At 27.6% G+C, this 17,490-nt stretch overlaps 2 protein-coding genes across 5 annotated transcripts in view; one reads left to right on the top strand and one right to left on the bottom strand.

The window, feature by feature from the left end:
* LOC129905602 (uncharacterized) overlaps positions 1-17,490 on the bottom strand; it is a 494,765-nt gene that overhangs the window by 58,171 nt on the left and 419,104 nt on the right. The window lies entirely within an intron of this gene.
* LOC129905601 (phosphatidylcholine:ceramide cholinephosphotransferase 1-like) overlaps positions 1-17,490 on the top strand; it is an 82,435-nt gene that overhangs the window by 39,240 nt on the left and 25,705 nt on the right. The window contains exon 1 of one of the 3 annotated variants that reach the window (XM_055981124.1): positions 163-1,379. The exons of 1 other annotated variant lie outside the window; for it this stretch is intronic. In XM_055981124.1, coding sequence (XP_055837099.1) covers positions 1,263-1,379 — 117 coding nt within the window. In that variant the 5' untranslated portion in view covers positions 163-1,262. Of the gene's footprint in view, positions 1-162; positions 1,380-17,490 lie in introns of those variants that run through there. One more of the 3 variants, XM_055981125.1, reaches the window with a different exon arrangement.

The raw sequence follows: 17,490 nt of genomic DNA, 5'->3' as shown, positions 1-17,490 counted from the left end.
AAAAAAAAACATAGGTATATTACAAGCTGACATAAAACAGCCGCCTCTGTTTGCCTGCTTATAGTCCCGTTACATGTGTAAATATGTGTGTATATTGTATATTTTACAAATAACAAACAAAAATGGTTGTCCACGATCTGTTTGTGTTCGTGTTGTCGGCTCAGTTCAGTCGCTATCTTCTTTATTTTCTGTCTCAACTTTTGTTATCTCGTCGTTGTCGGAATGAAAAATACAAAAACAAAAGCAAAGAAAAACACGTGAAATAATCAACAACAACAAACAAGTAACCATCACGGAAAAATAATCTAGTCAAGCTGCTCACTCAAAGCAAGAGCATCAATTTGAATTTTTCTGTAGTCTCATTCACTTGCAAGCAAAACGATCCGTCCGATTCGATGTGCAGAATTTCCTCGATCGAAATCAAAACACAAAACAGTCGCAGTTTGAGTTTGTCAATATCAACATCAGAGTCAGTACGATTGTCGGTTGTCCCGATCTGTTTGTTATTTTATTTTTTTGTATCTTCTTCTATGAATGTTTTTTGAAATAAAATAAAAACCTATTTCTAAATTTGTACACAAACATCTTTTTCCAACATCCATCAAACTGATCTTTGTACCTTATTTCTTATTCTCGTTGTCGTTGTATTCAATCGAAGAACAAACGGATGGTTTGTGAATTTTCCTGTTTCCCTGTGAAAACCTGAAACGGAGGCGTTTTTTTCTGTCTTCTTGTGTTCGTACAAAAAAAATTTTCGAAGTCGTGGCGATTTTTCCCCTCCTTGTGTCGGAAAATGCTCCCCTTTTATTGTTGATTGTATGTAAATTTTTCAAATTGAATTGAAAAATAAATTTTCCGATCATACGTTTTTTGCTCTTGTGCAACAAATCAACAACCCAACACAAAGGAAATGTGAGAGAAAAAAAATTGAGATTGTAGAGAAGAAAAAAAAAAAAAGCGTGAAAATCAGTGCCAACAAAAGTGAATTGAATTTTTTCTTTTCAATAAATTTTATTTTTGTTCATTTTTCTCACGCCATTTAAAATTTTATAAAGAAAAAGGAGAAAAAAAAAGTGAAATTATATCGTACGAGCGGATGATATACCAATAATTCACTCAGCAAATGAAAAAAAAACAAAGTGTTTTTTTATGTGATTTTTTTACTCAAATAAAAGTATTTTTTTTTTTTTTTATAATTATTCGTCATTTTTAATTTTAATTTTTTTTGTAAAATTAAACGTTTGATAAAAAAAATTAAATTCATGGCATCGTCAAATAAAATTCGTCGGGATTTTATTAAGATGCTTAATAATAACGGATATTTGAGTTGCAGCAGTAGCACACCGAAACGAAGGGAGTACGAGGTTAGTTTGACTTATGTACGTTTTTTTTTTGTGTTTTTATATAAACAAGACAAATTTTAATATTTAATTAAGTTATCTTTATAAGGGTTTCTTTCTTTTATTCAAACAAAAAGTTGTTTTTTTAATTTATTATAATTAAGTGAGCAAATAAGAGTAAACCAGACACAATGAAAAGATGTGGCTTAGGTCTTCGTCCACAAAAAGAAGGGCTTGAAAGTGGTGAGGTAAAACATCTTGAGCTATATCTACTTCTTTTGGTATTCAAATAGGTGTCTGACCTTCATTTTTATGCTCTCTTGCTTACATTTACATAAATATTTTTATCTTCCACATTGTAAGAATATGGAATGAAGTTTATGACACCACAAAAAACCTGTTGGCTTATTTTTTTTTTTTTTCATTTATTTAGGTTCTATAAGATGTATTAATTCAGAACAACTTAATGATTTTACCTGCTTAGCAAATCCTAGATGAAATCAATTGAGTCGTATAATTCAGTATGTCATTTTAAAATGCGTATTTAATTTAGATTGATGGATAAATCTTTTAAAAACACTTAAGAAATATGGTGCCTTTTGACAAATGTAGGTGTAAAAATTTACTAAGATGTTTTTTTCCGAGACGTGAACTCGTGAAATGCCCATTTAAACCATGAAATCTGACGTACTTAATCTTTAACTTTATTGAATTCTATTGAACTCTTCTTACGTTGGGCGCCAATCAGCATATTTCAATAATTAAAAAAGGCAGTTTTCACACTTAAAAAAAAAACTTTAATTAGAAAATAGAGTGATTTTTGTATGATCCTGAACTTTGCAGACAATTTGTCTGCTGAGGTTTGGACAGCCACCAAAGTCGCAAAACTCGTCTGATTTTGAAAAATTTAACGGCATTCGCTTCGTTAAATAAAAATCTAGGGGCGATATTTTTTAGTTTTTTTTTATTTGTCTTAACAAAAAAGTTATGGCCACACAAAAAACACCAAAAAATTAATTTAAAAATGTTTGGACTTTCGTCACCACTGTAATAATGGACCCATTTTCATAAAACAAACGCCATTCGCTTCGTTAAATAAAAATCTAGGGCCTATATTTTTTAGATTTTTTTTTATTTGTCTTAACAAAAAAGTTATGGCCAAAAAACGCAAAAAACACCAAAAAATTAATTTAAAAATTTTTGGACTTTCATCACCACTGTAATAATGGACCCATTTTCATAAAACAAACGTTCATATCCTTAATTCGAAAAGACGTACCGCAGAAAAAAAGCAATAAAAATAATGTCGACGTTGGGCGCCAGTTATAATATTTCAGTTCTAAGGATTATACATAAATTAATGAAACCTTTATGTCAAGAAATGGGAGAGTTTTGTACCCAATAGAAAAGACTGCAATCTTCGAACAAAAAAAGGAGAATACGAAAGGAATGTATTTTTCTTTCTTTCATTTGTACATGCACTTATAGTTTGAATGTTAGAGTACATCTGAAATTATTTTGAAAAAGTTTATGCAGTAAAACCCGCTTAAGAGAAACGGCAAAATGTCAAGAATTATTGTGAGATGCATATGGGTTAGGGTGCTTCTTATATGGTCGAAAAAATTTTTTTTTCGATTTTTTAATGGGACACCCCTGCATTATGTTCTACCATATAAGCATATATGGAATTTTTGCCGATTTTAATATTAAAATTTATGGGTCGCTACCATTCACTAAAGATTTAAGTAAAAAAAAAAAAAAGATCAATTTCAACAAAAACTTTTTTGTTACAATACAAAGTATCTACGCTTAAGACCCGATTTTTAAATCTTTTAATAAACAGTCAGTTAACTGTCTGACGAATAAAGATATTAGGCTCATAAACAATCAGATAAAAACATTGAATTTTTCAATTAAGAAAGATCACTTAGTTAGCTATTCTACAGAATAACCCAAAAAAAAAATGTCGAATTCAAAAATATTCAAACATTTTTATTACGCTGTATTTTTTATCAAAATTTCTTTCAAAACAGCTAAAGATTTAATATAAAGTACTTAATTCTGATAACAAATTTTAAAATTTTGGAAAAAAAATAACAAAATTTGGTGTATTTTTCAAAACTTTGAATTGTGGTAGCGACCCCTAGAACGTGTTTAAACTGGACCAAATTTTACCCAATTCATATTTAAGGCAGGAAGAACAAAATGAAAGGGTGTCCCATTCAAATTTCGAAAATTGATTTTTAAGAATCACCCTAATATGGGTGGATATATTGTCCCCTTCAACCCACTATCTGGACTCACTATGGGATTTGGGTCAGGTGCGAAGTTGAGTGTATCAAAAAAAAAAAATTTGTAAACCCAAAAGATTCTTTAAAATTATAAAAACTTTGCAAATAAACAACTTCAAACATATAAATTAGGAGCAACCCAGCTATCATGGAACAAATCATCATGCACAGCTCATCAAACGACAATTTAACACAGTGACCATTTTATCAAGAGAAATATTTTTTTAAAACAATAAAAACAAATACAAATACAATGAACTAAAAATAATTTTGTTCCGGTATCCGATCGAACATTGTGATGATTTTTTCTCATGATGGATACCCATGATGATACGTGCTGTGATATGTTTTGTTTTCCTTAAACACCAATAAATAGTGGACTTTTCTCATTAAAGTCGAAAATTTAATTTTGTATCGATAAGTAAATTGACTTAGAAAAAATTGTCTTGACTTGTTTAATAAAATACCCTAAATTGGAAGAATTTGTTATCCTAAAGTAAAGACTGAGTATTACAACAGTGTGTTTTACTCGCACAAATTACTTTTAAAAGTTACCCCTGGCATTTAATTTCGAATTGAAAAACATTTGGTATCGATAAAGCCACTTTAAAATATTTACAAAATTCGTACAACTAACACCGTCATATCGTTCAATTTTTAACTTTCAAAAAATGTATAGTTTTCAAAATGTTTGTTGAAAAGATTTTGATAAGATTGAGAGCTGCCATGTGGATTTCAATTTGATTCAAAATGATCTTTTGGATTATGCCAAATGATTTATTTTTATTCGTAACTGTGTACAAGCAATTTTTCATATAAAAAAACTTAGTAAAAAGTTACAAAAAAAAAAAACAAATGCTTCGGTGTGTGTGAAAGTGCAAATAGGTGTAAACCTCAAACATCGAGATCTGGAAAATTTGATCTCAGATCATACAAAATTATCTCTTTTGGCAAATAGGATTTGAGATACCGCAATATTTCCCGGTATTTTTGACAGGAGATCAAAAATAATTAAAATTAATTTAATTTTGTGGCAAATGGTAATTCACATAAGAGTTTGTGATTTTTAAAGTAGCTCCCTAAAAAAAAAATATCATCTTGATAATTTCTGTCCCTGCTTAGGTCAAAGTTTAAACACTCCTGTAAATCAGTTCTACACAATTTACGTTGTAATTTTAAGTAATTAAAACCTCCATTTTCAGTGTTGTTTGTTATATTTATGAACATTCATACTTCAATTAGGTATTTTTTTGTTTCCTATTTCAATGAATTAAATCATTGTTGCTATTTTTCCAAAATGAACTCATTAATTTAATGGTCAGTAATAAAATCTCTATATTCATGTAAACGAAAAATAAGTAAACATTTTGAAATGTTAACCACAAATGTTTACTAAGCACTGAGTCAGCAACAATTTTTTTAACATGTAATATTTTCAAATACACATGTTTCCTATAAGTTTAAGAACACTTGTACTTAAAAACACAACATTTTTTCATGCAGTCTGTACGGCTTCTATTACAAAGTGCCGACTCTACAAAAACTTAGTTTCATGAATCATTGACTACTTAACATTTGTTACTCCTTTAATACTCATTAAGAAGCAAATTCTTGTTTTTTTTTTCTTACAACATCATTTTTTAATGATTTAAAACAAAAAAACTTGTTTATTGGAATTAATATTTATTTTTTTTTATTAAGTCTGGATTTAATTAACATAGATTCAGTAAAATCAACAGGTTACTAACAGGTTACATATTAACCAAAGCAAAAATGGTTATAATTTAATATTAATTTTCTAATTTGTCTCAAAAAGTCACAGTCACAGTCGGTCTTCATACACAATATCTGGTTTAATTAAATTGAATGATTGAATGAAAAGTTGATGTCAGAATAATGTCAGCCATTATCTAACAAAACCTGCGATTGTTATTGTCTTAATTGCTCTGCGATCAAGAAGTCTTTTAGACATTTTTTAAATTATAATAAAAATTATTTTTTCCATTTTTGTATTCAATAAAATTATTGAATTTTTTGTATAATGCAGGGCTGTATTTAATTCTTGAAGGTAACAAAAGACGAATTCATGATAACTTTTGATAAAAAGTTAGAAATCGGTTAAAAAATAACCAGAAATTGGCATTTTTGCTATCAGTAAGAGGTTCGAGCAATTTTTGACTGAACATAACGACGAAATTCGATATTTAGTGTTCAAAAAAGAGCCCTCTTACTGGGAACAAGCCCCTTGTCAATCTAAATTTATATATAATCCGGACCTGCATGGGTAACCCTTCATTCAATCAAAGCTCATTAAAATTCCATACTTCAATAAAATTGAGCGTTGTTCGTTTAGAAAAAAAAGTTTACAATTATTTTATTCACTGCTAGCTGGTTGATTGAGATACGAGTAGCAGTTGGTTAGGAACTGTTTCTTTTTTTTTTTTTTTTAATTTTGTTTTGATTGTGATTACGATTTGCGCGACACACGATAATGATACACAAACTACTGCAGAGAATGTTGACTCTGGAAAATTACTAAACGTTGACGATTTTGCACTTTAGCTAGTGATAGGCAAGGCAGCAGATATACGTATATAACTTAATTAAAATAATACGTAGACTGCGGGTTTTTTTTTTTTTTTTTTTTTTTACTTTTTTGGTTCTTTTTTTTTATTTATTTGCATGACCATGGCCAACGCCTTCAAGCAAAATGTCAATAAACTAACTTACTTGGTTTATATTCTGTTTTGCTATCTTGATGGGCAGTACCTATAGCTATACTTACTTATTTGTATTCGAAATGGAAGTAAAGGCCAAGAGTATTAAAGGGAAATTATATATATTGTAAACCGGATGTAGATGAAGATATCTTCCATGTTCTTCGTGATGGTCAAACAAAGTAGTAACACACCTTCAAATAAAAGAAAAATAAAAGAAGAAAAAAGAAGCCAAACTTTTGTGTTAAACGATTTATGATTAATATAACATTTGTTTTTTTTTTTTTTTTTTTTTTGTTTACTGACGACATCATTCTGGGTGTTAATGGAAGAGGTGGTCTATATGGAAAGGAAATTGATGATTACATATACATTAAAATAGAACTTTCAAGTTATTTTTAGATGTTCTGATTTATTGTCAATGTTTTAAAGGTCATAAAGTGATTTATGTTTGAATTGAACTTTTGATAGATGACGTAAGGCAGACTGTTATTAGTTTTATGATATGACACTACTGACAATGTAACAAATGAAATAATTACATAAAGATACGTATAACATTCTTTATGCAAGCTGTAATATCAAATAATGGGAGTGGAAGTGTTCCCAAAATATAAGTAACGTAGTTTTGTAGCCTTATGCCTCCTGATAACAAATTCAAAAATCTGGGGGGCTTTAGTTCCAAGATTTGTATTGTTTTTGAGGGGTCAAAATTATATCGAGTTTTCTAATTAATGTAAGAGGCTGAATTCACATTTCAATATTTTATACGGGAAGAGCCGATATAGATGACATGTTTCATTGCCATATTTCAAGTAGGTATCCGATTATACGAAAAACTAGAAACGCATGATTATTACAATCAGTAAAAGTTTTAAGTGGACTTAATTTGGTCAAAATCGTTTAAGCCGTTTTTTGATAAAATTGTAAATAGTACACAACATATAAGGGTATATGCGTTTTAAAAGAGATATTAGAAAACTTTCTATCTAATGATTTAAAATTAAAAAATTTATTGAACCGTTTTCAAAAAAAAAAAGTAGCTAATTTAAAAAAAAGTTTTTATTTTATTTTTTAAATTCAAAAATATTTTTTTAATTCAAATGCTACTAAAACGTTTTTCTAGAAAAATTCGTTCGTTGAAATCGGTTTGAAAAAATACCTTTTTGTATTTTGGTAGAGTAGGGACCTAGCGTCTAATTTGGACCACCAGATTCGAAACGAAAGTCTTGGGTTTTGGAGACTCAGAAAAGAGCGACTGGAATGATTCGGGCCAAATGTTGTGGCTTTAAAAGCAAAACCTAAGTAGGTAAATAAAATTATGCAAAATTGAAAACCCTGATACTGGAAGTTTAGTTAACTTTGAGTCTTCCCACCTTCCTTTGAGTAAATACCTAACAAAGGTGGGGCAAATTACTTTTTGGACTTTTCAATATATTCAATCACTCCACTTAAAATAAAAATAATTTTAATCATTTTTTATTATTTTTGTTATTTTTTTCTTCGTTCTTTTTGGACTTTTTTCAATATTTAATTTTTGTATTTTTTTTTAAATGAATTTTAGGTTATTCATTTTTCATAAGAATGAACTATTGTTTAGTTTTATATAAATATCTATGGTAAGACCTTAAATTTATAGGTTTCATTAGCTGAAATATGATAGTTGGCTGACTCTAGTATGACAAGAATTAGAGCCTAAACTAAAGCATCGATTTTCTTCAAACTTGGTAGTTATGAGTTTTATGAGGTTTCCTAGAGGTAAAATTGGAATTTTATTTTTTGGACCAAACGGTAGGTACCCACCTGCCAAAATAAAAAAATGACTTCTCAAAAACGACTTTACCAATTTGGAAGTTAAAAAATAAGTTGAATTCATGAAAAACACGTTCTTGGATTTTGTTAAATAATTTCAAAATTCCTTTTTTTTTTTAATTAAGGTCGATATAAAAAACATTTTTTTTTTAAAACAGCTCTAACGATTTTCAATTTGTTAGTTTTCCAAATATTCCAATGGCATACATCGTTTCGTAGTCTTAATTGATCATTGAAATTGAATTTAAATTATAATTTAATTTTTAATTACAAATCGCTTAGAGCCTTCATATTATCAAAAGTAAAAAAGGAACAAAAAAAAACAATAAAACATTTTGAAAAAAATTGTTTAAAAGAAATACATATGTATTTAAATGTTTTTTTCAACATTTTGACTTTGAAAATTAGTTTCAAAAGCTACTGGTCACAAAAATTCAAAATAAATTAAAGAATTGATTATTATTTGTTACAAAACGTAAGAACTAAGGGAGTATTCATCAGTTGGAATGCAGTTCCATTTTTTTAATTTAGGCAAATACAAATATTTTTAAATCGCAGTTAGTAATAATATTTTCAAGTCGACCTAAAACTTCATTAAAAAAATTGCATGTTTTCACATATATTTTTTTTATTTAGTTTAAGGTTGAATAAAAAATTATGGTAATTACTGCGATTGTTTAAAGTTTGTATCCTCCTAAATGAAACTTAAATATGAATTTTTGTTAATTTTTGTTTTTAACAATTTAATAATACGATAACTTGGTCAAATTATTAGATATTTAGAAAATTCCTTTCCAATTTAAGCTCTATTAATTAATTCTTTCTTATTAGTATTGCCTTTGATTAAACTAAAGAATTAATAAATTAAAAAAAAAAATTTGTGTTAATCTCTTGTAATTAACAAATATAAAGCAAAATTTTAAAATCTTTAAGGACGTCAAATCTGTTAGCTTTAATTTTTGGCTCAGTTGTTGATAAAAAAAGTATAAAATATTGACTAAGAACTATATAAACCTTTATCTGGTTAAATCTAATAAAAAATTCGTTACTTTATGAATGGCGATAAACCTTGTCACCATTTTTGCTTATAAAAAATCTATCAAAATCAAAACAAATAAAATTATTGCATCAGCAATATAAATTCCGTTTAGCCATTATTTCCATATTCCATCCCAGATGTCAAATATCAATGGAGATAACCTCTTCTGTCGTCGCTATGTCAAAAATAAAAAATAAAAAACAAAAACAAATTGCTTTTGTCAATTATTTTCATCACGTACATACATATTTTTTAAAAAAATTCTCATCATTCAACACTGTCCAAACTTATGAGTTATGACTCATTTTTTGTGTAAATACAAATCTAGTTTTTTTTATGAATGACATTTTAGTGAGATTTTCTAAGTGCAAAGTAATTAACTGCTCTCTGCTAATGATTCTCCATCGCAAAGTGTTAAAAGAATCAAAAGTGATAAACACAGTTTGTTAAAGGTAAACACTAATTTCAGAAAATACACACATAAATCTTTTTACACAAAAAAAAAATTAATAAAATAATAAAAATAAAAATCAGAACAAAAAAAAAAAAAAAACAACTATCTTAACCTATACCAGCATCAAGACCCAAATTCATACGGAATTCTGTGATTTCCTCCCAAAATAGAATATCCACTGTGTGATAAACAATTCGTCATATACACATCATCAACAATTCACATAGTCTACAATTCTACACTTCCCAATTCAACTTCTAGATCTTTCGTATGATTCATTCAAGTTTTATACAGCTTATCAAAAATTTTTTTCAAAAATTATAAAAAAAAAAAAAATGTATCCAAAACTAAACTTCAAACAAAGAAACTAAATCACTTAAATTTGGTGGACCATGATAAAACCCCGGCAACTAATCAATTCAAATAACTGGTATTTCTAATTATGAATAATATGACAAATATTTTTTTTGGTTGGACAATCACGAAAATTGAGAGAAACAATTACGTCATTTAGATGTTGTTAAGCGCACGCGGTCAACTATATTTTTTATTTTTTGTATTTATATTCTCACATTCCGTCAAGAACGTAAACAAAAACAACATCATGACGTGTGATTTGTATCAAGTTCTTCTCAATATTCAAACCCCGATTCATAAGTACATTTGTACTTTAAAAAATAAACTAAATCTCAAGAGAATTTATTTAAGAATGAGAACAATTTTAAGCATCTCAATTGAAATGTAATTTATCGTATGTGGTAACACTAATGCACGAAAAAAAGCGAACACTATAAAAGATACATGCCATTTTATAATTTTGTTAAAAAAAAAGAGGTCTGTAAAGCCGGTTTACGAACGATGATTTTACGTGATAACGTCGTCAGAAAACAGGTTGTGTGCTTTTGTTTAAAATGAGTCAATTGAAGCGTTTACTTATTTCAAACAATCATAATTTACAAGAAAAAGTTAAAAAAAATACCTTTTTCATTTTCTCATTACATTAATTTTTTTATTTTAAAAGCTTACAAAAAAAAATTATGCTAAGTATTTCTTCTAAAGAATAAAACTATTTTAAAATTTTTACAATGCGCAAAAAGTATAAAAATAATTTATTGAAAACAATCATTTTCATAAAAAAAAGCAAAAATAACATGAATTTTTATCTTTTATCTTAATTCTATTTTTTTCCCTAACATCCTATAAAACCTCCACTGGTGTTTTTAGGTTTTTCGCAAGTTTCTTGATTTAACATTGTGTAGCTTGTAGTTAGTCTACCATTATGTGTGATATACCAAATGAAAGGTAATTGTATCAGGATGCTCATTAAAGTTTAATAAAATTTCTATCTGCTCTTTGTAAAAAGTTATAACCTGTTGAATTCTAAAATTTTATTTTACCGTTATCTCAAAATTGTGTTTACGAAAATGATTGAAACTTCGCACACATATATTCGTAGTCATGGTCTATCATCTATTATATATATTAAAGTTTGGTTTTGTGTACGTTCGCTAACCGGCCACACCGACTGACTTATTTTCTTAATTTTTTTTTTAAATCAAAGAGGCATAAGAGGAGAAGGTTTAAGGCAAAAAAAAATTCAAGATTTTATAGGGTAAATAGGGGTAACAAAACATTGAAAAAAGAGGCTATTTTCTAAACGGTAAGTCGTAAAGAGTTGACTTTTTTTTTAAATGATAGACAAATTTATTCAATAGTTAAAAAAGGTATTGAAAAAATTCAAAAAAATTTCAAAACCAAGTTGTGAAGGTTTTTTTGCAGTCATAGACCTTCGACAAAAGACTTATTACAGGTACGCAAAATTTTGCACAGAAATTTGAGTTACTCCATGAGAAAGATATTTAAAAAAAAAATTAGGGGTCTAAAACGGATTTTTTTCATATGCCCTGTATTTTGAAATAAAAATTTTTGAAAAACAACCTAATTTTTAGATACATTTTTGAGTAGTCTTTTATTTTTTTGGAATTTTTTAAAGCCTCAAACTAATAGAAAATATAGTTTTAGTTATGCGCATGCCTAAGTATTTTGCATATGCCACTTTTGCTAAAAGTTCAAAAGTTAACATTTTTAAACTCATTTTATAAACTTTTCAAGTTTTGATCCTCTTTCTCATTTGAAAATTAACTAATTACAGAGTCGAAAATTAGAAATAAATACAAGAAATGGCGGAACGAAGTCCGCCGGGTCAGCTAGTTACTCTATACTTTATTCCTGTATCTATTAAAGAAAAAAAGATAAAAATAAAAAACGATGAAAATCGGTAAAAAACGGTAAAAAAACTTGTTTTTTTAAAACTTGTTCCTTCCGTTATTCTATCAAAACTCACTAAACGTTTCCAAGTTTTTGCACATGAATGCATAATGCCAAAAAATAAATGTCCTATAAGTTTGAGATTTTTTGGAAGCTCCAAAAAAAGCTAAAAATCAAAAATTACCCAAAAATACCCTTAAAAAACAAGGTGTTTTTCAAAAATTCATATTTCGAAACGCAGAGAGGAAAAAAATCCGTATTAGACCCCTAATTTTATTTTCCCTCATCTTTCACCTGGCATCTTTAGAATTGTCAAAAAAAATTTCCTTTACACAAAGTCATCATTTTGTCATAGCCCCAACACGTGTACAACATTCAAACAAAACGTTATAGCAAAGACCATATAACAAGTTGTTATATGGTCTTTGGTTATAGCTTAGTTTAAAAATTTTTTTGGAATTTTTTCTTAAATGCAGTTATTCTTAATTAGTCCCATCTATCTATAGCAAAAAAATCAATTCTCTACGACTTTGCGTTTAGATTTTAGCCCAAATTTCAACTTTCCGTTTTACCCCTGTTTACCCTATTAAATGACGGAATTTTTAAAAATCCTTCATTTGGATTAAGCTTTAGGTTATTATCTTTCAAATAAGCTATAGAAGATTTTTGTATCTCTAATAGTTTATTTTTAATTTTTAATTGAAATTTTTTGCCACACTGCGAAAGTGTGAGAGTGTAACGTTAGAAAATGGCGTCACTTTTTTGTGGTGGCTGCCATGGTTCATCGATTTATAAGACGTTATCACGTCAAAAAACTAACATAGATGCACTTTTTTTTATGTACCAGAAAAGTTTTTTTTTTCTAATTTAACTTCTTTTAAAATAAAAATGTTAAGTTTTAAATAATAAAAATGGAAAAAAAAACAAGCAGTCAAAGTCTGGAACATTTTAGTATACAACCACAAACTCGACAAGTATTTACTATTTTTTTTTTTTTAATAAGAATTTTTATGTATAATGTTGTACATTTAATTTTGTTTCTTTTTTTTTCAATTGAGATCAATTTGGATCCAACTCATGAGTTGCTATCTTGCTATAGCTGGTTTTAGAAATAATTTGTTTACATATAGTTTTTATAATAAGTAACATTTGAAGAAAAAATTATTATACTTTTTTATTTTTGTTTTTTTTTTTTCATGGATTTCAATTCTAAAGAGCTGTTAAAAAACTTGAAAACAATTTAAAATCTCTAGATGGAAAATTGCTTTTGTTTTTAGATCAAATTACTAATCAACGATAGATAACTAAAGAAATAGATGATGCACTGATGCAGTTTTACTTTGGACATTTTTGTGAGTGGGGCTCAAAGCGAAGATTGTACTGATTTTCGTTTTCAAAAATGTGCAAAAAAATTATAAATTGATTTATTTAAAGCATTTTTGATAATAAAAATAGTACATAAAATCAGTTTTTATAATTAATTAAATGCCGTTTTCAATGAATTTGATCAGAAAATTGATTTCTTGTATAAAGAGCAATTTTTAGAAAAAAAATTTGAAAATCGTTAGAGCTGTTTTTTTTTTAAATAATTTTTTGTAATATGTAAAAATTTTCTAAAATTTTTCAAAAAAAAGTTGGTACCCATGTCATTTTGAAGAAATAATTAAATAAGTCTTAAAAAACCAAAATTTTTGAAATATTTCACTAGGCCATTTTCAAAAAATTGATTTTTCAAAAACAAATTTTGAAATATTTTTTAAAAATCCCAAAATGTCTTTTTTAAAAATTATTGAAAATTTTATAATATTACGATTATTTAAACCCTGTTGATTCAAAAATTTTCGTTAGTTATATACGAGATATTCAGAACGCAATCAAGTTGTCACCCCTACTTGCTGATCGAAAACAATTAAACGAAACCACACTTCTTGAGAATTCCAAACTAAGAATTTCGAATTCCATTTGCATGACAGGGTGCCTCATAGTTTTAGCATGTTTATAATGAATTGTTTGTTTGTTTTGGCTTTTAGTTGTCTTCTTAAGGATAGTGAATGTTTAGATTTAGAAAAAAACTACCAAATTGGACACCAAGGCGTATACGTACTTTTTTATTTGTATAATTTTTTTTCGATTCGTTACAACGGCAACGTTTATTAAATTACATATTTGTTGGTCTAATTTCGATCACCAATGTAATTCGGAAACTACGTTTTAATTTCCTCGGTGTAATTTTATTTTAATTACAAAAATGAAATGCAGAAAATAAAAATCATTTTATAAACAAAACAGTTTCACCTATACTAAATGTTTATTTATTTTTATTCAAACAAAACTTCAAATAAAAGCCAAAAAGCAAAATAAATATTTATACACTGCTTTCAATCAAAAAAGCTATAATAGCTGTCAGTTTCATGGCGCAGAGAAAAGATAAAGTTTTTTTTGAGATAAACTAAATGCCTCCCATAAAACACAAAACAGAAAAAAAAAATCTTATATTATAATGGCATGTGCTGAATATTTTGTTGTGTTTGATGAAATTAATTAAACACCTACCTTGTTCTATTTTGTTAAAATATACCTAATAAATAAATGTGTTTATATGCAATGAATATAAATTAATTCTTGTTTTTGTTTACAATAAAATATGTACTTGAATTATAAAGTTATTCAAACTATTTTTCTTATATAATAAAATGCATGTTACGATGCACTTTTTGAAATAAATAAAAAAAAGGAAAAAAGAACAACAAAAAAATGTCACTACCTTATTTGCATTTTGCACTCCAATTGTGGTTACTTTGGATATAATAAATTTACTCACGACATTTTCTTTTTTTCTTAATTGTTTGTTTTATTTTTTTTTTTTTTTATTATTTGAATAAATTTAAGACCATATTCAATTCATCAAATGATATTAGATTACAAAGTTTGCGCAAAACTCACGTATGTGGATAGTGGGTTGGGTCTATGATGATGAAAAATGAGAAATACTATCTCAACTTTTAACTGAAATTTCATCCGTCAAGAATACGGAAATCTTTAGAAAATTTTAGTAAGCAACACAAAATAATGAAATTCAATCTTGCGCAAGAAAGTAGATAGCGCAGTGGCCGCGACGTTGATGAATCACTGAACACTTGAATAGACAAATAGATTAATTTATTATTGTCTAGATTGTATATGGTGTAAATAATAAAAAAATGAATAATGCAATTTATTTTCAACAGATGTCTATAAATATTGAACTTATGATGATTAGTTGTAACAAGGGAAGATGTATTATCTCAGGTAATGACACTCGATTTGTGTAACCTGTTTGTAATAATATAATAATGGATGTTTAAACTTTTAAAACAGTTAAATCATTTTTTTAAAAAATGTACGACGTGAAGTGATATTTTTTATTTGGTGCAGAATCTTTAAAAATTGGTTTCGAAACACATGAAAGTTTATATTATAGAGTTTTATATGGAGTTTCGAATCAAAAAGCTGAAGATCTCCTGTTTTAAAATCACATTTTCTTTACATTCAGTAGAGCACTGAATAAAGAAAGAAAAATAGAGAAAAAAGGTCAGCAAAAAAAATTGGGCGATCGGCTTACCTACTAGGCTTACGCTTAAGATCAATTTCAAAGTGAAAAAAATGTGTAATCTTGTTTTTAACAAGAAAATTGAAGTTTTATGCAACAACTGTTGTGATTGTTTAAAAAATCGGCCAACTTCCCTTCGTAGATTTCAAGTTTTAATTTCCGAGATTTTCCAGAAAAAAAACATCATATTCCGACATTTGTCGAAAAAAATTTAATTTCTTGAAAAAATCAATAATTTATGTTAGCAGAGCATGAATTTGTATAGAAATTAATTGGAAAATCTGGTAAAATTCTTCGGAAATGGGATTCAAATTATTCGACAACTTATTTATTCAAGATATGTAATTGGACAAAGAAAAATTGTTAAAAATGAAAAAAAAAATTGGAATTTAGTTTGATTCGTAGAGCACTTAATTATCATAAAAATATTATACCAAACCCGACTTTTATACTGGGGCCATTCCAAAGTAACGGAGAGGACAAAATGACGCTTGTTTCCAGTTTATCTCGTTTAAAAATCAATCTTTTTTCTTGAAACTTGGTGGCTCATGATAAAGTTGATATTTTAGAAGTTTCACGAAAAACTAATTAATCGTAGCCAAATTATTTCCAGATAAAGATGCGTAGGTACTCGTCTTCTCCGTTACCGTCATTGTCTGTGAATAATTTAGTGGTACTTTTTATTATTTTTTCGTGAAACTTCTATAACATCGACTTTATCATGTACCCTTAAAACCCACCAAGTTTAAAGAAATGATATTGCTTCCTCACCGAGATAAACTGGATAACAAGCGTCAAAATGTCCTAAAACTTAAATAATGGAATGGCCGACTAACAGTTTAAGTCATTTTCTGGTAATTACTCTGCTAACATTAAATCAAGTTAGAAGAACATTAATTTTTTTCAAGAGTAGTGAAGCATTTAATTTTATTTTGCGGTCCTACCAAAATTATAATATAATAAAGGTAATTTTTATGAAATATTGAAAAACATTACTGAGTCACATGTACTTACTTCTAAATGGCTTTGAGGAGTATGTACGTATAATCAAATTATGTTTTTCATTAATTATGAAAATTACCTTTATTATGTACCTATATTAGGTATAATTTTGGAAGTTATACATAATATACAATTTTTTTTTATTTTCGCCAATCTTTAATTAAATCATTGTGAATTATCTACATTTCACAGTTGTTCAATTTACTTTACAAAACATTATTTTTAGCTTAACATTTCTAGTATGTAATTTTTATGGCACGTAAACCCACAGTACGAAACCAAAAATATAAAGCGACTTATCACTAAATGACACACAATTTAAAGTAGGGCTTCAATGAACCAAGGTGGTTTCAACAAACAATTTAGCTGTCCATTTTACTGATTTGTTGCATTAACCAGTAAACCAATTATGGCTCCTTTGTTTGCAGATACTCTCAAAGTAAACCTTATGACATCGCTCAACATTTGTTGGGTCTTTACCGACACTGACGCAACCCTACGAAATTAGCCGACAACATTTACCAAAACTGGTCATTGCTCTTTATATTATTATTGCTAGTATCCAGAGTCCTTATCGTATGTTGTTCCTTTCTTTTCTACCAAGGTTTTCTGTGTAGCCAAAACCGTTCAGAGTAATTATGGGTCAAGTGCACTTCTCTACAAGTTTGATAATTTAAGGTCTTAAAAATTAAATAGGTACTTCGATTTATGAAAAATAGACTGAAAGTAAGAAAATCTAATCTGAGAAAGAACTTCTCAAAGTTCTGTAGAATGCATAAATTTCAAATAGAATTGTCCTATTATAATAATTAACAATAACATTGGTTAACAAAATTAAACTTTTTTTGTTGCCGAATCAAAAATATACTTTTCTAAAGGTTTTCAGTGTGCTGAGCTCGAATCCGAAGTCAAAAAAAATTAATCAGCTCCCTTTTTTGAAATATTACCGTTAGAAAGTGCAGTACTTCGGACCTTATT

The sequence above is a fragment of the Episyrphus balteatus genome, chromosome 1 (assembly GCF_945859705.1).
Source record: "Episyrphus balteatus chromosome 1, idEpiBalt1.1, whole genome shotgun sequence".
NCBI classification, from domain to species: Eukaryota; Metazoa; Arthropoda; class Insecta; order Diptera; family Syrphidae; genus Episyrphus; species Episyrphus balteatus.
The sequence above is the reverse complement of the archived record's forward strand: the minus strand, read 5'-3'. Positions and strand labels throughout refer to the sequence as shown.